General features: G+C 43.0%; 2 protein-coding genes across 6 annotated transcripts in view; both read right to left on the reverse strand.

Moving 5' to 3' along the window:
- LOC110980080 (NFX1-type zinc finger-containing protein 1-like) overlaps positions 1–7840 on the reverse strand; it is a 26434-nt gene extending 18594 nt beyond the window's left edge. The window contains exons 1-2 of one of the 2 annotated variants that reach the window (XM_022236406.2): positions 7414–7819; positions 388–709 (exon numbers count right to left, since the gene is read on the reverse strand). In XM_022236406.2, the coding sequence (XP_022092098.2) occupies positions 388–680 (293 nt within the window). In that variant the 5' untranslated portion in view covers positions 681–709; positions 7414–7819. Of the gene's footprint in view, positions 1–387; positions 710–7413 lie in introns of both variants that reach the window. The other variant, XM_022236409.2, reaches the window with a different exon arrangement.
- Positions 7841–8748: 908 nt separating this feature from the next.
- Positions 8749–24059, reverse strand: LOC110980077 (uncharacterized). Of its 4 annotated transcripts, XM_022236404.2 has the most exons (4): positions 23558–23675; positions 23116–23330; positions 21350–22055; positions 8749–18598 (listed from the first exon to the last, which is right to left on the reverse strand). In XM_022236404.2, exons 3-4 carry the CDS (start codon positions 22051–22053, stop codon positions 11689–11691), a joined length of 7614 nt encoding a protein of 2537 aa, XP_022092096.2. In that variant the 5' UTR covers positions 22054–22055; positions 23116–23330; positions 23558–23675; the 3' UTR covers positions 8749–11688. The 4 variants fall into 4 exon arrangements, with proteins under 4 accessions (XP_022092096.2, XP_022092093.2, XP_022092097.2 ...); XM_022236401.2 differs by lacking the exons at positions 23116–23330; positions 23558–23675 and adding an exon at positions 23691–24059; XM_022236405.2 differs by lacking the exon at positions 23116–23330 and having other exon boundaries at positions 23558–23697.
- Positions 24060–24343: the final 284 nt, after the last annotated feature.

A 24343-nucleotide genomic window follows, 5' to 3' on the forward strand; every position in this document is an offset into this window, starting at 1 on the left:
TTTAAGAAGATGTTTAAGATTATTAAACTAGCCTAAAGTTATGTCAGCAACATCAAAATGCATGCTTTCATTCTATTCTTCAGAATAATGCCTCACCCACAGATTTGGTTAAGTTAGTAAATGTCGTGTCAATAAACCTAAAATTGAGTGTTCATTTAATCTTTGTGGCTGTTTTGAGGGGCAAAGATCAATTTTGGGGGCTTTGTGCACGTTTTGTGAAGAAAAAGAGTTGAAATACGCCAAGAATCTTCCTTTATTTTGAAAAAAAAAATTTAGTTGGAGCGACGCATGGCCGCCCTTTCGAAGGGACCTCTTTCAATTTTTGTGCTTTTGGATGCACGTATTTAGTGCCTCTTGGCATGGTGAAAAGAATAAAGTTAAACTCACTGAAATCTGGCCTTGAATGATGTCTTCATTCCGTTGGAAGACCTTGTTTTTTGACCCGAGCTCGACTTGTCTGTTCTCACGGTGTCATGACGATTCTGTTCTTGCGCTTTTGGCTTTCTTTGCTCGCCTACACGCGTCCCTCGGTTATCAGTTCGGCGTCTGGTTGTCGTGTCTAATCGAGTACTCGTTGTGTGCGATCTTCTCACACCGCCAGTATGTAAGGACTCCACATCTTCGTTTCCGTCTACATCTTCTAACAGGGACTGTGGTGTTTTAAATGCCCCGTAAGCCATGACTGATAACCTCAGACTCTGGTGATAATCTGGAGTTAAGTTAGGAAAGGAATTGTGTAATGAAATCAGAAAATCCGAATATTCCAATGAAGAACAGACTCCCTTCTCATGGTCATCCGGTGGACAAGACACTCTTTGTTTATTTATAGATGAAATGAGCCAGTTCAGTTTTTCAACAGCGCATGCCCAGTACGAGGCCATTCGGGAACAGCTGCGCGTGCTCACGGTAGTCTGTCATGGGTGCAGTCTACTAATTCAAGTGAGAATTTCTGGCCCGCTCATTAAAGTGCCCACCCATTTGGAGCTCGTTTGTCCCGCAAAATGGTGAGATTGTGTACATCCTTGCTAGGATCAACTCTCTGGTTCGTTAGGCTTCCATCTGAGAGCAGAATGGCAAAAAATGTGGTTGAAAAAGGTTCTTAGTACCTGAGAAAGTTGAGTGAACTTCACACTTGAAAAATGGCTGTAAGCAGACTTCCATAAAATCTCTTTTCGGGGTGATTTTGTTTTGTGGTAATACCGGTAACTAAAAATGTAATTGGTTAACCAACAAAAATTGAAAAGAAATGTGAAAGACTGGCACCAGACAATCACGAAATTTGTATTTCGAACCCTCGGGGATGTTCGAATGCATGTTGCACTGCACCCTGAGCAATGGGATGTTGGAATGCATTTTGTACTGCACCCTGAGCAATGGGATGTTGGAATGCACGTTGTACTGCACCCTGAGCAATGGGGTGTTGGAATGCACGTTGTAATGCACCCTGAGCAATGGGATGTTGGAATGCACGTTGTACTGCATTTTGAGCAATGGGATGTTGGAATTCACGTTGTAATGCACCCTGAGCAATGGGATGTTGGAATGCACGTTGTACTGCACCCTGAGCAATGGGAAGTTGGAATGCACGTTGTACTGCACCCTGAGCAATGGGATGTTGGAATGCACGTTGTACTGCACCCTGAGCAATGGGAAGTTGGAATGCACGTTGTACTGCACCCTGAGCAATGGGAGGTTGGAATGCACGTTGTACTGCACCCTGAGCAATGGGAAGTTGGAATGCACGTTGTACTGCACCCTGAGCAGTGAGAAGTTGGAATGCACGTTGTACTTCACCCTGAGCAATGGGAGGTTGGAATGCACGTTGTACTGCACCCTGAGCAGTGGGATGTTGGAATGCACGTTGTACTGCACCCTGAGCAGTGGGATGTTGGAATGCACGTTGTAATGCACCCTGAGCAATGGGAGGTTGGCATGCACGTTGTACTGCACCCTGAGCAATGGGAGGTTGGAATGCACGTTGTACTGCACCCTGAGCAGAGGGAAGTTGGAATGCACGTTGTACTGCACCCTGAGCAGAGGTAGGTTGGAATGCACGTTGTACTGCACCCTGAGCAGTGGGATGTTGGAATGCACGTTGTACTGCACTCTGAGCAATGGGAGGTTGGCATGCACGTTGTACTGCACCCTGAGCAGTGGTAGGTTGGAATGCATGTTGTACTGCACCCTGAGCAATGGGAGGTTGGAATGCACGTTGTACTGCACCCTTAGCAATGGTAGGTTGGAATGCATGTTGTACTGCCCCCTGAGCAGTGGGATGTTGGAATGCATGTTGTACTGCACCCTGAGCAATGGGAGGTTGGAATGCACGTTGTACTGCACCCTGAGCAATGGGAGGTTGGAATGCACGTTGTACTGCACCCTGAGCAATGGGAGGTTGGAATGCACGTTGTACTGCACTCTGAGCAATTTGAGGTTGGAATGCACATTGTACTGCACCCTGAGCAATGGGAGGTTGGAATGCACGTTGTACTGCACCCTGAGCAATGGTAGGTTGGAATGCATGTTGTACTGCCCCCTGAGCAATGGGAGGTTGGAATTCATGTTGTACTGCACCCTGAGCAATGGGAGGTTTGAATGCACGTTGTACTGCACTCTGAGCAATTTGAGGTTGGAATGCACGTTGTACTGCACTCTGAGCAATGGGAGGTTGGCATGCACGTTGTACTGCACCCTGAGCAGTGGTAGGTTGGAATGCATGTTGTACTGCACCCTGAGCAATGGGATGTTGGAATGCACGTTGTACTGCACCCTGAGCAATGGGGTGTTGGAATGCACGTTGTAATGCACCCTGAGCAATGGGATGTTGGAATGCACGTTGTACTGCATTTTGAGCAATGGGATGTTGGAATTCACGTTGTAATGCACCCTGAGCAATGGGATGTTGGAATGCACGTTGTACTGCACCCTGAGCAATGGGAAGTTGGAATGCACGTTGTACTGCACCCTGAGCAATGGGATGTTGGAATGCACGTTGTACTGCACCCTGAGCAATGGGAAGTTGGAATGCACGTTGTACTGCACCCTGAGCAATGGGAGGTTGGAATGCACGTTGTACTGCACCCTGAGCAATGGGAAGTTGGAATGCACGTTGTACTGCACCCTGAGCAGTGAGAAGTTGGAATGCACGTTGTACTTCACCCTGAGCAATGGGAGGTTGGAATGCACGTTGTACTGCACCCTGAGCAGTGGGATGTTGGAATGCACGTTGTACTGCACCCTGAGCAGTGGGATGTTGGAATGCACGTTGTAATGCACCCTGAGCAATGGGAGGTTGGCATGCACGTTGTACTGCACCCTGAGCAATGGGAGGTTGGAATGCACGTTGTACTGCACCCTGAGCAGAGGGAAGTTGGAATGCACGTTGTACTGCACCCTGAGCAGAGGTAGGTTGGAATGCACGTTGTACTGCACCCTGAGCAGTGGGATGTTGGAATGCACGTTGTACTGCACTCTGAGCAATGGGAGGTTGGCAAGCACGTTGTACTGCACCCTGAGCAGTGGTAGGTTGGAATGCATGTTGTACTGCACCCTGAGCAATGGGAGGTTGGAATGCACGTTGTACTGCACCCTGAGCAATGGTAGGTTGGAATGCATGTTGTACTGCCCCCTGAGCAGTGGGATGTTGGAATGCATGTTGTACTGCACCCTGAGCAATGGGAGGTTGGAATGCACGTTGTACTGCACCCTGAGCAATGGGAGGTTGGAATGCACGTTGTACTGCACCCTGAGCAATGGTAGGTTGGAATGCATGTTGTACTGCCCCCTGAGCAATGGGAGGTTGGAATTCATGTTGTACTGCACCCTGAGCAATGGGAGGTTGGAATGCACGTTGTACTGCACTCTGAGCAATTTGAGGTTGGAATGCACGTTGTACTGCACTCTGAGCAATGGGAGGTTGGCATGCACGTTGTACTGCACCCTGAGCAGTGGTAGGTTGGAATGCATGTTGTACTGCACCCTGAGCAATGGGAGGTTGGAATGCACGTTGTACTGCACCCTGAGCAATGGTAGGTTGGAATGCATGTTGTACTGCCCCCTGAGCAGTGGGATGTTGGAATGCACGTTGTACTGCACCCTGAGCAATGGGAGGTTGGAATGCACGTTGTACTGCACCCTGAGCAATGGGAGGTTGGAATGCACGTTGTACTGCACCCTGAGCAATGGGAGGTTGGAATGCACATTGTACTGCACCCTGAGCAATGGGAGGTTGGAATGCACGTTGTACTGCACCCTGAGCAATGGTAGGTTGGAATGCATGTTGTACTGCCCCCTGAGCAATGGGAGGTTGGAATTCATGTTGTACTGCACCCTGAGCAATGGTAGGTTGGAATGCATGTTGTACTGCCCCCTGAGCAATGGGAGGTTGGAATGCACGTTGTACTGCACTCTGAGCAATTTGAGGTTGGAATGCACATTGTACTGCACCCTGAGCCGTGGGAGGTTGAAATGCACCTTGTACTGCACCCTGAGCAATGGGAGGTTGGAATGCACGTTGTACTGCACCCTGAGCAATGGGAGGTTGGAATGCACGTTGTACTGCACCCTGAGCAATGGGAGGTTGGAATGCAAGTTGTCTGCACCCTGAGCAATGGGAGGTTGGAATGCACATTGTAATGCACCCTGAGCAATGGGAGGTTGGAATGCACGTTGTACTACACCCTGAGCAATTGTAGGTTGGAATGCATGTTGTACTGCCCCCTGAGCAATGGGAGGTTGGAATGCATGTTGTACTGCACCCTGAGCAATGGGAGGTTGGAATGCACGTTGTACTGCACCCTGAGCAATGGGAGGTTGGAATGCACGTTGTACTGCACCCTGAGCAATGGGAAGTTGGAATGCACGTTGTACTGCACCCTGAGCAATGGGAGGTTGGAATGCACGTTGTACTGCACCCTGAGCAATGGGAGGTTTGAATGCACGTTGTACTACACCCTGAGCAGTGGGATGTTGGAATGCACGTTGTACTGCACCCTGAGCAGTGGGATGTTGGAATGCACGTTGTACTGCACCCTGAGCAGTGGGATGTTGGAATGCACGTTGTACTGCACCCTGAGCAATGGGAGGTTTGAATGCACGTTGTACTTCACCCTGAGCAATGGGAGGTTGGAATGCACGTTGTACTGCACCCTGAGCAGTGGGATGTTGGAATGCACGTTGTACTGCACCCTGAGCAGTGGGATGTTGGAATGCACGTTGTACTGCACCCTGAGCAATGGGAGGTTGGAATGCACGTTGTACTGCACTCTGAGCAATTTGAGGTTGGAATGCACATTGTACTGCACCCTGAGCAGTGGGAGGTTGAAATGCACGTTGTACTGCACTCTGAGCAATTTGAGGTTGGAATGCACATTGTACTGCACCCTGAGCAATGGGAGGTTGGAATGCACGTTGTACTGCACTCTGAGCAATGGGAGGTTGAAATGCACCTTGTACTGCACCCTGAGCAATGGGAGGTTGGAATGCACGTTGTACTGCACCCTGAGCAATGGGAGGTTGGATTGCACGTTGTACTGCACCCTGAGTAACGGGAAGTTGGAATGCACGTTGTACTGCACCTGAGCAATGCTGATTTTACACTGCTTTCAATGTGGCTTGAATTAGTGGAATCTACCCTTATATACATGTATATATATAAATATATATAAGTGTAGCCGTAGGCTGATTCATGTGCGGGCTTTGCTCCCAAAAGACCTTTTTGAAACACCGAACTGGGTCATTCTGAGTTTCAAAGCAACAGCCAATCCAGATGTACTTGCATTGTTTGTGCAGTTGAAAAATAATTTTGATGGAGGTTTTGAGGTTTTTAGAGGTTTGGGGGACATGCTTGCTGTCATTTCTTTCAGAGCCACGTTAGCTTTCCGATACTCTTGCAAATTAACTTTTCGACATATCATTACATCATGGAATTATAGAAAATAGGCAAGCATTAATAATTTAATTCATCTCCCTATGAAGTGAACCCGCCAAACATCAAGTAATAATTTTCTTCAAAACAGTCCTGAATGGAGCCATGCAGGGCGTACATGTAAGAGAAAAACATGTGACCATAATCCTATCACACCTTTGTGTTTCAATTAACCTTATTTTCGTTTTGGTATTTTTATCGGTTTGGTGGCCTTTTGTTATTACGTTTATATTAATTTGCATATTGAAATTGAGCAACCCTATGATGTAATGTTCTAGCTGAGGCGTTGAACCTCGACGTGGCATTAATTTGTGCACGAAAACTCCCTGTTTTTTTACTGTTGAAGATTTGATTTCCCTAGGCAAGTTATTGCTGCTTAAGTATGTGACAGATAAGCCAGTAAACAACCTTTTCTAAGAATGTTTTCAAAGAGCAAAATATTTAAGATTCAAATTTAAGCCCGAAAAATGCACACAAATGCACACTGAATATTCCTAGATTTTCAGGAAAAGCTTGGTCCATTTTGAATGTTTAAAAAAGTGCACTTACAGTTCACTTAACTCCCCAAAAGATTTCATACAGTTTCCATGCACTGAAGAAGAGCTTAAAGACGCACAAAATGTTGATTCAAAGAAAATGCATTTATACTGTCCAGAAACCGATTTTCCTCGTCAGTTCAAATTAACATTAAATTTAAATTTTATTAATGCTCAAAGAGCTCTGTAAAAATCCATTATTTTAAAGTAAGGCTGTCCAGCCACGATTGCTGAAATTCTGTCTCATAGAAAATAACAACACATGTTATTTATTCTAAGGAGAAACTGTGAATATCCCGATTCAGTCAAATAATGAACACGCACGTAAGAAAGTTAGAAAGGCAAGGCAGGTCTTCATTTTTTGTTGAGCCGAATCTTTGAGTACCATTCAAGTTTGGAAATTCTCCATTTCAGACCATTTTCATCTACATTTCACGACAAGGGCATCATAATGCTTTCTGAAATCAGCAATATGGCGCATGTTTGGCTTCAGCTACACATCTTTAACCTTCATGTGTTTTCATTTCATTGAACTCACAAAACGTCACTGCATATCACTACACATGGGTAAAACATGTACAGTTGAAACTCAATCTGCACTGTCTAGCCGGCCACTTTGGATTATACATATATTCGGTGTAAGAAGAGCGGTTTCGCTTTCGTTCTGGTAAGCTCTACAAAATGTGAAAAACCTGCCTCGCCTTTCTGACCTTAAAAACTCTTTTATGTGCATGCCCGTCATGCCCATTGTTTTCCAAAGAGAAGAATATAAGAAGAGCACCGATAATACAAAGTCATGCTTATAACAAGGACAACTTAAGGTCCCAAGTCTTTACTGATTACACGTACCAGATACCCATCGTGGTAATTTATAAAGTCCGAAGGATCTTGTTTTATTGGTGTTCCACTTTAACGAGACGAACAGGTTGATATTGACGGGAAGCAACTTACCACTCTATTCAGGAAGCTGACACCTTCCAGTTTTAGAGAACAGCAACAGGAACAACGTAATCCGCCGTGCCCAACTGAATCACCTGCATTTCTACAAAATCGTCCGATTATGTGGGTAACCATCGGTGATAGGCAGTAAAAACCAGGGAGAGCGGGGACTTCCACAATGCCCCTCACAGAGCAAATGTCAATGTGAGTGAATGCAACAGCATAACACTGACTATCCCATAATAATCAAAGTTGTACTTGTAGAGCAGACAAAAGGAAATTTTATGATGTGCAGAATAAATACGGCATGTAAAAAGAAACAGCAGTCCACGAATCTTTTTTATTTGAGCAGTAATCTAAAGTGCCAATTATGAGAAGGGCCCTTAAACCCACTTTGGCCTAAGTAGTCTTCAATATGTGTATGTGTTCATAATAATTTATGAATATGAATGCTGTTACACATCGTGGTTTTCCCCCAAGCACGCAATGTTGAGTTAAAAGGTCACACATCCAATCCTGTCCATGCGTCGTCTTGGCCCAAGACGTCAGTGATCGTTAAGTGTTTTATTTCTGTTGAAGAGCGCCCTCGCACAACTAGTTTTTATTTAGTGCGAGCTGGCGCACTGTCTAACTATGAGTCGTTAGGGGGCGCACTATGCACGGTAGTTCATGGGCAGCGTGCAAGTATAATTGCAAGATTGGGGAAATCCCCAGTCTGTTTCCCAACTCTTCGATATTTGTACACACGTGGAAAGAACAGCTGCTTCCTCCTAATGAGCATGGCAAACAGGGTTTTTTGAAGGAGGGTTGGTTTAGGTCCTGTTCATTTCATTCTACCACAAACGTTTCCAGTAATAATATTCATTTCAGAATATAAAAAAAATCCCAAAGTACTTTATTCAGAACATGGCAGTTTATGTTGCGACGGTTTTAACGATAGCGAAGTGTATTTGATTTAAATTCATGATATAAAATCCCCACTGAAGTGTCAAATAATTTTGGCCTGTGTTGAAATAAACTCTGGTTCTTTTTAACTTCTTGCTTGTCACAATATTCATTCAATCTTATAAACATGTCAATCGTTTTCCTTGAACCTCTGCTGGGCCCTGGTGCTTGAATATTTGATATGCAGAAAAATATGACCCGCACGTTTGGGTTCACGTCCATTTGAGCCCCCCCCCCCTCCGGCAAACGCTTGGTCCACTGATGAGAAACACGGAACGTATTATGTTTGGGAACCATATTGCATTATGAAATGAAGTACTAAAAGTCATTCCATACTTCACTCAAAATGATTTAAACAATACAAATTTAAAGAAATTTCCACTTCCGAAAATAAGACAATCATTTACAGTAGTGTTGCTAGCCAGTTTTTATTCAGTTCTAAAAGGAAACTCCAAAAGCTTTTCCAAACTTAATACTGTTTATACTGAAGTGACATGAAAATTACGCTTACTAGTTAAAGTCATCAAGCAAAGGAGATCAATAACATACGTCATAATTAGGTAGACTGGTGAATAAGTTCACATTTTTATTTGGTGTGTGTGGTTACTCTTATGTGTCATTCGTTAATTTGGTTGTATTTCCTTTCACTACAATGTTTTATCTGTTATTCTCTTCTTTATTTCCTGTCTGAAACAAAACTACTTTTTCTATTTTACATTGTAAAGAGTAATTGTGAAAATTTCTAATTTCCATGCTAATTTAAAATTTCATATGAGGCAAGCAAGCGTGTCGGCTACTTTGTCTCAAATATGTCTCAAATATACTTTTCTGTTTTCAGTTCCTTTCGGTAGGCCAGTAGACAAAGCTTTATCGATTTTGTGTTTAGTCAGCAAATTTTGGGTTCACAACTGAAACGCATTTCTTGCTTCACTTGAAATGACATTACAATAGCACCGTCATTTGTCTGGAAGAGCGTGGCAAATCCAAAGTGTTTTCAAGGTGCGCTTTTCTAAAAGATTATCCCGAAATACGCCAAAGTGTTTTCCTACATTTAAGAGGAGCAGAAAATTACAAAAAAAAAAATCATGGCATGTAACCTCTCACACTTTTCAGTTACTGTCAATGAACCTCAACTTTGGCAAGTATTAAAGATTTGGATAATGACATGTTTTTAAAACTGTCAACGTACAATCGCACATCTAAAAACATTACGTTAATGTAGTTCTATGGGTAAACAGCAGCGTTTTTACACTCAATGTATGCCTACATATTTAAGTGGAACCTGGAGCCGAATACCGATTCTTAGAAAAGAAGCCATCTTGTAGTCATTTGGGGGGAACTACAAAATATCTTTTTTTCCAGATAACCAAACACTTCACATGAGCTTTTATAGTTTCGTTTAAATATTCTAAAAAGCATTTGACCTCAAAACCTGACAGCTGCCCTACTTTAGACTGCTCGTTAGTTTGGTTCACATAAACCTCTTTTGACAAGTAACTGTTTAAACTATTACAAGATGTATTACAAGATACGTCGCGTAAGGATAAAACCCATTATTACAATGTTATAACTTTTTAAACGCTACGTAATGCAAACTTCGCCAGAATATTTAATTAAGGATAATTTAACATTTACCAAAACTTCAAACTTTTCCAGCAATTTTGCTAAATTTGTTAAAAGATTACTTATTATTTTTATAACACTTTTTATACGTATTTTTTGCGTATATTCAGTCATAGATATTCGTTATATTGTATTGTATGATTATAAAGCATTTGCGGTTATTTCTTTAAGCTACTTAGTACAAAACAAATATAATATATCAATATTAAAAGACACAAAAACAAAGCAGGTTATATAATTGATAAAAGAAAAACAAATTAAGTGTGGTAAAAAAAAGTAAAAAGTAAGATGCAAAATATCAAATTATCAGTAATAATCCTGACCACTCGAACTGAAGGTGTAATAATTCTTTGTACTGAGCTGTTCTAGATACGTGAACTGTTCGTTTGGAACAGTTCATGTCAGATGATGGACGTCTTCATAATAATCTACAGCCTTCAAGACTTAACAATAAGAAATGGCTATTAATAAAACAAACTCCTTATCGAGAAACCTCGAGTTCTCTACAAAACAGTGTTAAATGTTTCTTTTGGTTTGGTTTGTTTTTTTTATCAAAATATATGTAGTACCAAGAATTCCATTGCATACAATTACAATCACAATTACAATGAATTGACAAGCAGCAACCACGTGTATCTTTCAGTCCATTTCAAAAGATGAATACAAATTAAACATACTTCAAGATTCAAGGAAAAACTAATAATATAGTTGTCCCAAAATCATGGGACTTTGCTGAGAAGAAAACTAAACCACCTTTACATGTCATTTTAATATTAAGTTTCCGAATTTACCTTCTCCAAAGTCACGTTATAAACATGTTGTGTTACTCCAACACATTGGGGAATAGTATTTCTCAAGAAGTAGACAATCTTTTAAAGATACATATAATGTAAATCTTTAGCACTGTACGTGTAACTCACAACAAATATGATTCAAAATCAAAATTTATACAGCTTTGTAACATTCTCAATTCTGAATTCAAAATAACATTTTATGTGCATGTATAGATTTATCTTTTCATAATACGGGTTTAGCAAGCATTTGACATGTGTGATAGCTTTGAGTTTAGTTTTGTACACAAAAATCTGTCAAATTTTCTGAAATGCTTCAAGCAAGTTGTAACTCTTTAATTCCCGTTGTTCTTACACAGAGGAAGAATCATTCTAGTGTCATTGATGCTACTAATATATAATGTTAACCCTAACATTCCTGAATCCTCTAATTTTAATATGATTTTGTACTCACCCTAGGGAGTTAGGGTTAAACAAATAAACTGTGTGCCCATCTTCAGCCAAATTTAAATTACGGTACTTCTTCTTTTTTATACAAAGGTATAAAACACTCCCTAAAAGGTGCAGGAACAAGACATGATAGGTTTTTACATATCAACGAAGAACGATAATCCTTGGTGGGAAAAACTGCGCTCATACGCAGATAGAAATCAAATTTTGCAAGCATGTCGCGGGACACTTTAGCTTATGCCATTGGCTTGTGAACATAGCTATATCGCGTGCATTCTGTGGTATTACATCACGCATTGTCGAATCCCTGCACGCGATATGTCTCTTCTACACCGGGGTTGTTGCTTTTACCTGAAAAGACAGCGCTCGACATCGTCGACGAATTTGATTTGTACTTTGTTTCACTTTATACCTTTACTTCTAGTAATGAATTGAATGGATGGCTGGATTGAGGTTGCAGCCATACTCAAAGACGTTCTCAACCGTTCTTTTGAGAGCACTCGGAGCACCGTGGTTCCTTCTGTCGCCCAACAACTTCGTTTTCCTCCTCTAATAAGAACACGTGACCTTGACGACATCTCATCCATTTCCCAGAGGCAAAGGACAGGGGGGTTGTACCAACATCACCCCTTCTACTTCGAGCGCAAATCTGTCTTGCGGTATTGACAGACTTCGTGACAGTTTGAAGAATACCATTATAACGAGAACAGTGGCGAATTGGCTCCTTGCATTTAGGACACGGAACAGGACGAATCAAGAAGTAATCTTTTTCAAGGGTGTTCTTGACCGTTGTGAACATTCTATCCAGGGTCCGCATCTCACAAAGATGTTTACAGTTAGGAAGATAAATGTACAGATCCCTGGGCCTAATAGGACTTCCTTTAGGAAGATTTGACCGGACGCTCTTTTTGCTGCAAACACTGCAGTATGGAGGACATGGTTCATTGCAGACGCCAATGCATGGGTGCTTGCATTGAAGCTTTCTGTCGCAAGGTCGTATGCAAGTTTTTGTCTTCAGATGATGATGTGTGATGTTATGTTTGCAAGATGGAGATGGAGATGCCGCAGAATCTCGACTCTTAGTCTGTCTGTGATCATCACTGCACTTTCTACAATCTTGAGAACAAATCTTACTGCACTCAAAACCGCACATGTGGCCACAGAGGAGCTGCTTGGTGCAGTTCTTAGTGCAAGGTTTGTGACGTGAGCCTTGTTGACAATCATGACAGTTACCGGTACACGCATGACCACACCGAAGTTCAGCCCTGCATGGTTCCTTGCACGGCATTTTGGCGGCTTGTTCTGCCTTCCAGCATGGCATGGTTTTGAAGCTGTGTCCGCACGCCCGAGCTTTCGTGACGGTAACTTCACATCTCTCACGTGGACCCGCACGCTGTCGGTAGTTCTTAGACCTTTTGAACCTATTCGACTTGAAGATCGCACTCCCGGGACAGGGATCAATGCATTTATTAGGGCACCTGTGGCCACAAGGAAGCACCCGCTCACAGTTTTCTGTACAGGAAAAAGAGCGGACATCCGTGGGGCAGCGGACGCTTATGATGTGGTCACAGTTTGGGAGCTTCTTCTTCACGAGCTCCTGACACTGCGTGGTAATGCCTTTTATGCCCAACCAGTCATTCATTCGTCGATCTGCAGTCGGTTTTACCTGTGGACAAGGTTCACCGCATTTGTTCGGGCATTTATGCCCGCACGGAAGCTCTCTTTTACATTTCTCCTGACATAATGACAAAAAGTACGTGCTGTTATACTTCGTGTATGCAGAATTATCCTTGTAGATGATCTCGTCATCCACCTTTTCTCCAAGGCAACTTTGACCGCATTTTCTTGGACACTGATGACCACAAGGCAATGTCAGTTCACAACGCCTTAAACATGGCACTAAAGAAATATCCCTGTGACACGGAACGGTCGCAGTGTGGCCACAAGTAGTATAAGTCTTTTCCACAGGTTCTTCACATGGCTTAGTATTTTCTCCACGCCTGTACAAATTCGAAATTTCGCTCTTTCTTAATTGTTGAAGATCAGAAACCTCACAAGGTTTACCACAGACATTAGGGCATCGATGTCCGCAAGACAGTAGCAGTTCACAACGACTGGTACATGGTACCAAGGAAAGGTCTTTGTGGCAGGGAACCGTCGCGGTGTGCCCGCAAGAAGTGTAGCTCTTTTCCACAGGTTCTTCACACGGCTTAGTATCTGACTTCAGCCTATACAAACTCAAAAACATGCCACGTCTTGATTGTTGAAGATCAGAAATTTTACAGGGTTTACCACAGACATTAGGGCATCGATGTCCGCAAGACAGTAGCAGTTCACAACGACTGGTACATGGTACCAAGGAAAGGTCTTTGTGGCAGGGAACCGTCGCGGTGTGCCCGCAAGAAGTGTAGCTCTTTTCCACAGGTTCTTCACACGGCTTAGTATCTGACTTCAGCCTATACAAACTCAAAAACATGCCGCGTCTTGATTGTTGAAGATCAGAAACCTTACAGGGTTTGCCACAGACATTAGGGCATCGGTGTCCACATTCAAGAAGTTTCTCACATCTCTCCTTACATTCGAAAGAGTCGGGGTTTTGATGGCAAGGCATTTCAGCACGATGATCACACTTAGATAGGTCTCTGTAAACTTTTTCTGTGCACATGTGCTCGTCTGCACTTTCACCACAGTCCATGCGCACGGTATGACCGCACTTTGTTAAGGTTCTCTCGACTTTAACTGTGCAATAACTTGAACATGGATCGCAGCACAATCCTTTGCATGGATGACCACAAGATAGCGCCCTCTCACAGTCTTCAAGGCACATCTCCTGACAGTTTTGAAAGCATTTGTTTTTACACTGGTGCCCACATTCAAGCACTTTTTCACATCTCTTCATGCATTTAGCAGTATCAGGATCTTCATGACAAAACATTTCAGTTCGGTGATCGCATCTCGGTAGAGTTCTCCAAACCATAACTTTGCACAGATGCTCGTCTGGCTTTCCACCGCAGTCCATGCGAACTGCATGGCCACACTTCACCAAGGTTCTTTGGACTTGTACTTCACAGTAATCGGTGCAAGGATCACCGCACGGATTCCTACATGAATGACCACATAACAACTTTCTCTCGCACTCTTCAGGACACGTCTGAAGGCAGTTCTCACCACAGAGTTTCCGACATCGATGCTCGCAATCATCGTACAACCTGGGACACGGCATGGGACAGGTGATCGCATCGAACTTGTGGCAGTAAACCTGGATCACATGACCGCAGTCAGACATTGTTTTGGTAAGTTTCACATCACATGGATTGCAGCCTTCAAAGCACTGAAAAGGACACGGATGTTGCCGGTCACAATATTTTGGACATGGTTTCTGACACTCGTATTTTTCATGATTAGGATCAAGGGGATGGCAGAGCAAATCACATACATGGCCACAAGGAAGCCTATACTCGCAAGGTACACCACAGCCTCCCAAGGGAACCTTCTTGAAATCCTCTCCTGACTCGACTTCAGTTATTTTGTCTTGATGGTTTTGACACACCAATGGCAATGAAGTACCAATCCGTTTTTCAGCCAGAAGAGTAGTTGAAATTTTCCGCCATATCTCTGCCTTCTTCAAGATGCTCGCATTACCGATGCAGTAGAAACCCATGCGAGCCCTGGACAATGCAACGCAGACGCGGTTTGAAGTGCGCAGGAACCCGATGGATCCTTCCTCGTTGCTTCGTACCAGAGACAACAGGATGATGTCATTTTCTTCTCCCTGGAAGTTGTCTACGACGCAAACTCTTACTCCTTGGAATGTTTTTCTATCCATGAGGCGCCTGAAACAGAATAGTTGTCCAGTGTAGGCCGTCAGAACTGTGATTTGAGAGGGTTCATAGCCTTGGTGTATGAAGTATTTGCATAGCCCAACAAGAAAGTGAGCTTCATGCTCGTTTGATTTGGTTTTATTGTCGTCAGTTTCGTCTTCAAAGTGCTGATGGTCGATGAAGAACATGTTATGTTTTACACCTTTGATGTCATCTATTTTTAACACAGATATATCGTCATGGAGATTTTGGTAGAAATGTTTCTTCATCAGAGAGGAGATTTCGGGTCTCATTCGGTGTTGATGCGATAGCGTGTTACAGGGCACGCCATTGTTGATCATTCTCTCAAACAGAGAGGTGTCCAGGTTGAACTGCCTCGCCAGGCGGTAGACTGTTGGGTTTGGTTTCAGCTGTTGATGATCTCCAATGAGAATAAGATGTTGGCATGCTGCAGTCAAGGTGGTGATGATGTGAGCCTCAAGAACTTCAGCAGCCTCCTCCACCACTACGATACCTGGGCGAAGACGCTGTAACACGGCACGATATTTAGCTGCACCCGTGGTCGTCATGCCGACTACGTTTGCCTCTCGAAGAATTTCAAAATCTTCTTCTGTACGCATATCTTGTAAGGTCTCGGAAAGGTCATCATATACCTGACGTTGCTCTTGAAGTTCAGCTTCGTAATCCTCCAGATATTTCTTGACCCAGAGTCTATACAAACGCCAACGATCCAAAATCTTCAGAGACCAGACACGGTTGACCCCGCTAGCCTCCTTATCACTCATCACATCGGGTTTTTGGAGCTCCACAACCGGTATGACATCACGATTTTTTCCACAGCGTTTATCACATTGAAGATCGTACGCTGCGTTTTCACGCAAGATCTCCTGTTCGATGGCCTGTAGACGTTCTACTCGTATTGTACGAAAGTCACCCCTTTCGTCAATTTCGCGATCCATCTGAATTCGTCGTCCCTCATCCACAATGTAGATGCTCTCGCTTACGTCACTGACGCCTAGCCAATTCAGGAGTTTTTGCGGATTCTCTTGTGGTTTCATACCCTCTTGATGTTGCATCAAAAGGGCTCCGTATTCAGAATGGCTCATATATTTTCTTAAAGCCTTAACATTCAACAGGACTTTTGTAGGCAGTTCTATTTTAAGAAGTATTGAACAGATTATCTTGTCCGCCTGCCTAAGTCTTGACTTGGTCTTTTCAACTTCTTTTGGATCATGTTGCATATTAACGGCTTTCAATGCTATGGAAAGGTCATCATGAGCCTGACGATGCCTTTGAAGTTCAGCCTCGTTTTCCTCCAAATATTTTCTAACCCAAAGTCTATACAAACGCCAACGATCCGAAAACTTCAGCGACCAGACACGCTCAACTCTGCTGGCCTCGTCAGCAGTCATCATATCAGATTTCTTGAGCTCCGTAACGGGGTCCAAATCGTGATTTTTACCACAGCGTTTATTGCACCCCGGATCATATGCTGCATTTTCTTGAAACACCCATTGCTCAATCATCTTATCTTCTTTGTTATCCTCAGTGACCCCTAACCAGTCCAAAAGCTTTTGTGGTTCTTCCTGCGGTTCGTTGCGTCCACGCTGCTGTATCAACAGAGCGTTGTATTCCGAACGACTCATGTAGTTCTGCAGAGCCTTGACGTTGAGTAGGACCTTCCGTGGAAGTTCCAGTTTCAGCAGTAAACGTCGTATCCTCTCATCAGTGCCTCGTAAGCGTGTGAAAACCACATTTCGTTTTCGTTTATCTCGTTTCTTAGAAAGGTTCATGTCTTCAAGGAGCTCGCTTTTACTTCGGCCTCCAACGCGAATGATCTCGCGTTCACCAAAACCATGGATTCCTTCAAGAAACTGGTCCAGAGCGTGATTCGTGTAACACACCACCAAGATGGGCGAGGAAGCAATGCACTGACTTTTCACCCGACACCTGTTGTGGAGAAGAAGTTGTACAATTTTAAGGCCGACGTATGTCTTCCCTGTTCCAGGTGGGCCTTGAATGATTGCAAACTCTTTCGTCAGAGCTGTCTGCAGGGCAGCCCTCTGGGATTCATCAAGGTGCAATTCGTCCGCACTAGGCCAAGCTTCTGTCTTCAGAATGGGTACATTAGAAGTTTTTAGTTCAGTTTGCCGGTCTGATTTCAGGAGGGATTGAAGGCCCAATCTATGCAGGTATAGGCCCGCGTCTTTGATTTGTAATCCACTATAAGAAGATAGTGAACTAGACTTGGAACTTAGAGTGAAATCATACACAACAGAATGATCTCCTCGAAGGTATTCAGGTGGGTCAACGATGGAAGTTACATCCACAATGTACTTCTTAAAAGGGAGACTGTCTTCATCTATCTGCTGTAGCCCATGTAGAACATGGCGACATGCCTCAAAATAAGCCGCTGACTCGGCCATTATGTACGGACCTTCCGAAAGATTTTTTGTCTTGGCCAAGAAGCGGACACCCAACTTACCTTTGGCCAAATCCTTTGCATCTCTATTCTCAACTGTTGCACAAATAATGTTCTGGAAGTTATCTTCAGTGAGACAGACAAACGACCCATACAGAAGACGCTTACTTTCTTCCCAGCGCACCCGTCTCAGATGTGTTACATTAAACTCGAGAGTGTAGACAAAGCCATTTTCACCAATCGTTTCGTTTCTGATAAAGATGTCGTTGTAGATTCGGATGTCCTGAGGGCGTTTGGTAGTATTTGACAAGAACTCGGTAACCCCCTCCCTCAAGGGCGCCACGAAGTCCTCCCTTAGCAACCTGAACTGAACATCCAAGTAATGCTCGACATTCTCATATCTTCCCTGTATGATGTTCTTTCGAAGAAACGGCCTGGCGACCAGGCGAATCTCCCTGCTCTCTGGGAAAATTTGGATATCTCTAAAGTTGTTTGGTGGTGGTTTCTCCATGGCCCACTGCTTGGCTGATCTCTGAGCTTGCTCTACAGCTTCGTAGGCTATCTTCAATTGTTTTAGATCTTCCATGAGCGAGCTTGACGTCACAATCTTCTCCAATAGAATCAGAGCCCCTCCTACCTCAGAGAACCTACTCGGCTTATGCTGAAGGAACATTTCAAGTAATTTCAGCACCATCGTAAGTCTCCGAATATCGTGGTCATTGTCATCAACTTCCTCTTGTTCTTTGACGATAAAACCTACTAAAAACCTAGTCACGTGTTTGCTCAGAAACAAGGAAGACTCAACCATGGCCAGTACTGTGTTTAATTCTTCAGTGTAAGCTGACAAGGGATCTAAGTTACACAAAGCTGATAAAACCTGCAGTGTTAATTCTATTGTGTTGTCATCAATCTGGTCTTGACACAACAACGCCATACATGCATCCTTCTTTCTGATCAATTCATTGAGTATATCTGATGGTTTGTCCTCCAGGAAGCTCTGCAGTTGTTTTTCCGTTAGCGCAGGCGTCGTAGATGTAGGTTTCACCCTATATGGCTCTGAGCTTACCATTTGATCGGACGTCTTTTCTGGAGTTTGATGTGGTTCTGCGATGCTATCGTTGGATGGTCTCGTATTTGAAGAATCACTGTAGGATGAAGAATGTATTTGAGTTTTAGAGTGACATATAAAGGTGTGAAGCGCCGGGATTAATAAGTGTTTACAATTAGTCGGGATTTAAGTCTAGAAGCTGGCGATTTTAAGGACTGTGTTCACGGGTGGTTCATGGAGGTGATCACAGGGCCTCCCATCCCCCTGAAGCTAAAAGAATGTTTAAAATTAAGGGGCCATTCAAAATTTTCGATGTTTTTTATTTATTTATTTTTTCGAGATAGTTGGTGGGTTGGTCAAAGTAAATTACTGAAAATCGAAATTTGCTTGTCATTGAAAACGGAAAAGAAATCGGTTTTTTTACTTGCTTGAACTACATTGGCCGCAACAGCGTTCCGTAGGCCCGAGTGCGATTTTTCTCAACTTCGTTCTCAGTTACAGATAGAATGACCTGTGTCCATGTATCATGAAACTCCGTGGGTGAAGGTGGTTTATTATTAGACTTGTTGGCTGCATTCGAATCTGTTGTCTGTTGAATCCCATATTTTGGGCGTTACCCGAGCAATGCTGAAACCAACGTAATCACGTAAAACCAACGCACAAGTACGGTATATGTAGGTGCACCTGCGCCGTGAAGCATACGTGGCATAATCTGACGGCGAATCATCTAAAATTGTATTAATTTTTCTATAAATATTTTGTGTACATGAAGGTGCATGGAATCAAATATAAAACAGCCGTGCGTATACGAGGTACGTACTTTGCACACTTTGCAGGCTTTCACGTAAACGTGAAGCAACTGCATCGCTCCGGATTGTGGTGGAAGCACACGAGGAGAAGCATGCACTGGTTCCTATAGCTAGAAATAGCGAGAAGGACATGGAATGGCTGGGAGCCAGTGTTAATTCACAAAATTAGATTGCTTGCTATACATATGGAAATTAGTTTTTCAATTTCATGTATTTATGTCGAGGTTTAGTGGACGTCAGTGGCGTAGCTAGGATTTTACTAGTGGGGGGGGCACAAAGGCGCACCAGCATCTTACGGGGACACCAGCTTTCGGTGGTGTGGTTGTTGAAGGGCAAATTTTTGTTAACCTTGTTCAATATCCATTCATCCATTTCTTTTCGGGGGGCACCGGGAATGGGGGGGGGGCACGTGCCCTCTGGGCTCACGTGGCTGCGCCACTGGTGGACGTAACTATTATCAGCGGTTAGTGTAGCCAGATTTTCTATTGGATCCTTTTCAGCTGATTCACCGCTGAGTAACTTAATGAATAATTCTGCTGTAAACGAGCCTGCGGCGCTGTAACAAACACTAAATGTACGCAGTCAATGAAAGAACAGCCATGGATGCGAAAAAAGAGCCAGGATAATCAGGGAGTGCTGGCAATCATTTTAAAATGAAATTCGGGGTGCTTGGCGGGGGATGTGGCGGATAGGTAGGTGGGTCAAAACAGTTTTAAAAAAAATTAAAAACATCGACAATGGTGAGTGCATGGCCCCTAAAAAGGGAAAAATAATTTTTGTGTGTGTGTATTTTGTTTTGCCTAGGTCTTTTAAAAAGTTTTAAAAGCTTCAAAATGAAGCCTCACCCTTCCCAATGGCCGTAAAGCTTATATGAAAAAATCCCCCGTAAAACACCTTTGGCCCCCAATAACTTGGTTTAATGGATCCATTTATGTCTGCGCTTATATATTCTGAAGTTTGACCAACTTGATATTGGGTTCAAGAAAAATCTTCTCTTGACTATCTCCCCGGTGCGTTACACGAGACATGTGTTGGTTAAGCGTGAGAAGGACACAGTGTGCATCCAGTAACTGCAAAATCCGGGATTTACGAGGTATCTTGAACTGTGGAGTTCTGCTCATTTTGGGAAATGAAAATCATGTTTGTTAATTAATTGTAGACTTTTTATCTCCTGTGTAACAATACACAAGACAAAAGTGGACCCTTATGAACAAAAATACTGAAGCAAACATTTTGCGATATCTCATTTATGAGAATAAGAGACACTTTTTTACATGTAGGCAAATAAATAGAACAGCAAGTAAGCATTAAACCAAACCCCCCAAAATAAAGCTGTTTTGAAGTAAACACTGGAGCACAATTGTGATACAAGACAGCTGCTAAAGTTTGAAACGAAAACACTGAAACCAGGAATCTTTGTTCATCTTATTATGTTATAAATATGGAAAAAAAGTCTAAATCTTTAAGTTATGCCTGTGCCCACGTACAGCACACTTTTTGAATGAGCATTTGAATGTTTGTGTTTTTTATCCTTAAATAATGGGAAATTTGTCCATAATGGCATCATAACATTTTGCTATAATGTGCACGATATCTGTGTGAATCGCTACAGATTTCTTTTTCTTTTTTAAAAATCTTATAATCACTTTAGCCTTTGGTTTCGTACTCGTTAGCTTCCACCACTAGGTTTTTTTTCAGGTTTTTTAGCAATAAGTCAAATTTGTAACAATTAGCGTTGTCTCCCTATTCAGCGGAGACAGCAACGTACTTAATTCAACTAACCTCTGCCATATTTACAAGTTTAGCCTGTCGAAGTCGATTTCGAGATTTATGAGTACATTTTCTGTTTAGTAAATATTAACTCTTAAAACAGTAAACCAGTGCATCGTTCAAAAAGGACCGTTTTACTGTCTAGAGAATCCAAATTCCCAAGTTTGAGGCACAAATTTATGCCACGAGTTCTATCACAACTACGCAGTCCAGTGGCATGTTTCTTTTGGCCCTGTATAAGATCATTTGCACGGCAACATTAATCTTACCTGGAAGGGTTTCTTGTGGCTTCGTTCTCGCTTCTCTCCGTCGTCGTCGTGAAGAATGAAGTACTGTACCGCCTGAAATCGGACTCCTCGTCGGGTGTACGTTCTGTCCTCGTCCTGGGCACTCGATTGTGACGTCCCCTTTCGCCTCTCCAATGTGAGGGGGCAGTTCTGTTGTCCAGTGGGCGTCTTTTGAAATCTGTCCTGTAATTTTTCTGTTTACCATAACCACTTGTCAGCTCGTCATTGCCTCGGCTTCCTCGCTCAAATCCACTTCGGGTCTCAAACGCAGGGGGTCTACTCGTGTGATCCGTCCCCGTACATGTAGGTGCGTGGAAGCGACGCGCATAACTTCGTGTCTCCCGATGAGTCCCATAGCTGCGATCTTCCATCCTACGTTGGTGCGGCACATAACGTCCAGAACTGACACTTTGTTCACGACCAGTATAGCCCCTTTGCTGAGGGGGGAAAGTTTTTCGTCTGGCACCTGTTATGGTTGGATCTGAATCAACAGTGCTCATCATATAGTTGTGAACTTCACCGTAACCTCTTGAGTGTCCACGACTAGGTCTTGCATCCTGACGCTGTCTTTCAGCTTCCGTACGTCTTCGTCTGTCATTGGCCATTGTGAAATCGTCATGAGAAGGAAATTGGTCCTGATTTCTGCTGAAGCCGTAGGACCTCCTGTGATCAAAACCTGAAGCCATGACTGAAACAGCAAACAAAATGAAGCATGTTTACAAAGATCCTACTTGTCTTTAATAATAATGTTGAGGTCAACTTTGTTTCAATAATTTGCCAGTAACTGTTGATCTTCGTGAAATTTGAAACACCCGTCTGAACTTATTTCCTAACAGCGTTTATTTATAGATTAAAGACGTTTATGAAAAAATAAAGAAAACTACGCATTAATCATTAAATGACTTTCACTAATCATTCAGCTTTCTGGAGTAATGAAGCCTTCTACTCCGAGTTTTGTTTTTCCCTTTTATGTATTTTGTTTTTCAAATGATGTTTCTGATGATAGCGTTATTGTGACGGCTTGGACATAAATGCTTCCGTGCTTTTCAGATTTATATGAGCAGCTTTTATTGTAGTTTCGTTGTATTGTAGTGTAGTTGTAATTTTCTTGTAGCTCTGAAAATATATTCTGCTTTCTGGGTATTTTAAATATCAACCCAAGCCACTATCCTGTGTGTCCATCTGGGTCTGTTCTGAACCCAACTTTCTTCCGAGCCATTCGGACTAGGACAGATCATCGAGAGGCTTGTGTATACGACCGAAGCGATAATGCCTGAACCTGTGAATATTTCGAAGCTGTGGATATTTAGAAACGGGAGACTTGCGAAGGAATAATTCTTCGAACAGGAAACACGATTTGAACTCACATTGTCTCACAAACAACATGACAATATCATTCGTCATGCAAGAAATTGGAGGCTGCCAGACCTTCTAAATTCCTTCCTAAAAGTCAAAACGTTTGTACTGGTGGGCATGAGGCCACCGGTTTCTATTGCATCAGATTAAACCCTAGCCATGTTTCCACGAGCTTTCGAAAAGCATCGTCCATTTGACAGTTGAATTCTTGTCGTTACAAAAAGTTCTGTCTTATCAGCACGATAAGCTTTTGCTTCGAATCGACTGTTTTATAATAGCACTATATCGAAACTCTCATACGCTTACTTCCAAAACTCAGTCCAAAATCCTTCTGTCAAAGACATGGTTGTTTTAATATATGGCAGCATAGGAAAAACCAATCAATGTCATACCTTGCTAAATGCCGAACACGTCCAGCTGGTTTTGAAAGAACCGATCATAATTATGAGTAGCCATTATAAAGCTTCCATGACGCGCAGACGAGCACCGTACGTTGAATGCTGCATGGCCACTCCCTAGAAGCATGATTCCTGTTCCACAGTGTCAGTTTCATATTCATGAAGTTGAAACGACACACACGGCGTAGGGATTTCATCTGACTTTCGTCCTTGTAATGCAAAAACCGACATACTTACAACCTTTTTAGACTTCTTGGACCTAGGAGATTTTACAAACGAGCTAATAAAAAGTTCAGGCCTACACGAACAAGTGGAATAACTAAGTCTTCATATTATACGGTAGCCCAAACTAAAAACAAAACAGATAGAAATTCGACCCAGGAAGCGTTGGCCGAATCCAGCATATTTAATTTTCCTCTTATATTGAAATGCTTACGTGCATAATACAGGGAAGCACCTGTCGGTGGTGAAGAATTTTTAATAGCGATCTAGTTCCAGGACTGAATAGTAAGTACAACAAATCTTGATGTTATTTCTCAAAAGCACCATGACAAGCCGCGCAACGCTACCTTTTTTTGGAAGGAGACTATGATGAGAGGTCCCCTCAACGACCACGAATGTCGCGTCACTGCACCGGTGCTTCACAGAAGAATACATCGAGTATTTCTCATTGCGGAATTTCCCTCGTCACGCAATACTGCGCTGTCATGTTGTTTTGAGGTCAGGGGTCATAACGTCCTCGGGGAGCTGTTTTGCAAAGTTTGGCAAAAGCTGTATAATGTTTTGTTCTTTTCAAGGACACCCTGCACTGCCCAAATGTATCAGTTTTCTCGAAGTTCTCTCCCAGGATGTCAATATTTTGAGTATTTGTACTGGAGTGGTTCAAACACAGATGGTTCGATCTCTACCAAACCGGAGACAAAGAGTTTGAGATTCGTAAAAAGGGCTCTATTTGTTCTGAACCAAACACGCTCAACCCCGTTTACATCATTTACTTTGGTAGTATGCAACCACTATACTAATGTCATTCTAAGTTCATTAAAACAAAGATTAAAATAGCATTCAAGCCTAAGATGCTATCTGTGGGAACGAGGTAGAATCTGATGGCAGCTATTTTAAGTCACGGGAATTCCCCGTTTGGGTCTGGTACCTTGCCTTCGGTCAACATCTAGTGGTGGCGTAATATTCCTACGTCGCGCACAGAATCGATTGGAGTACGTAA

The sequence above is a fragment of the Acanthaster planci genome, linkage group LG06 (genome assembly GCF_054643075.1).
Source record: "Acanthaster planci isolate LZ-2023a linkage group LG06, COTS_SCS, whole genome shotgun sequence".
Taxonomy (NCBI): domain Eukaryota; kingdom Metazoa; phylum Echinodermata; class Asteroidea; order Valvatida; family Acanthasteridae; genus Acanthaster; species Acanthaster planci.

What these genes read in the sequence shown, in the direction of transcription:
- LOC110980077 (XM_022236401.2), bottom strand. Translation starts at nt 23,778, where the DNA reads ATGTATTCTTCTGTGAAGCACCGGTGCAGTGACGCGACATTCGTGGTC. An exon ending in TAGTCTCCTTCCAAAAAAAG is followed by an intron (nt 22,056 to 23,690) that starts GTAGCGTTGCGC and finishes TTGCTGTTTCAG; the next exon opens with TCATGGCTTCAGGTTTTGAT. An exon ending in GCCACAAGAAACCCTTCCAG is followed by an intron (nt 18,599 to 21,349) that starts GTAAGATTAATG and finishes TTCATCCTACAG; the next exon opens with TGATTCTTCAAATACGAGAC.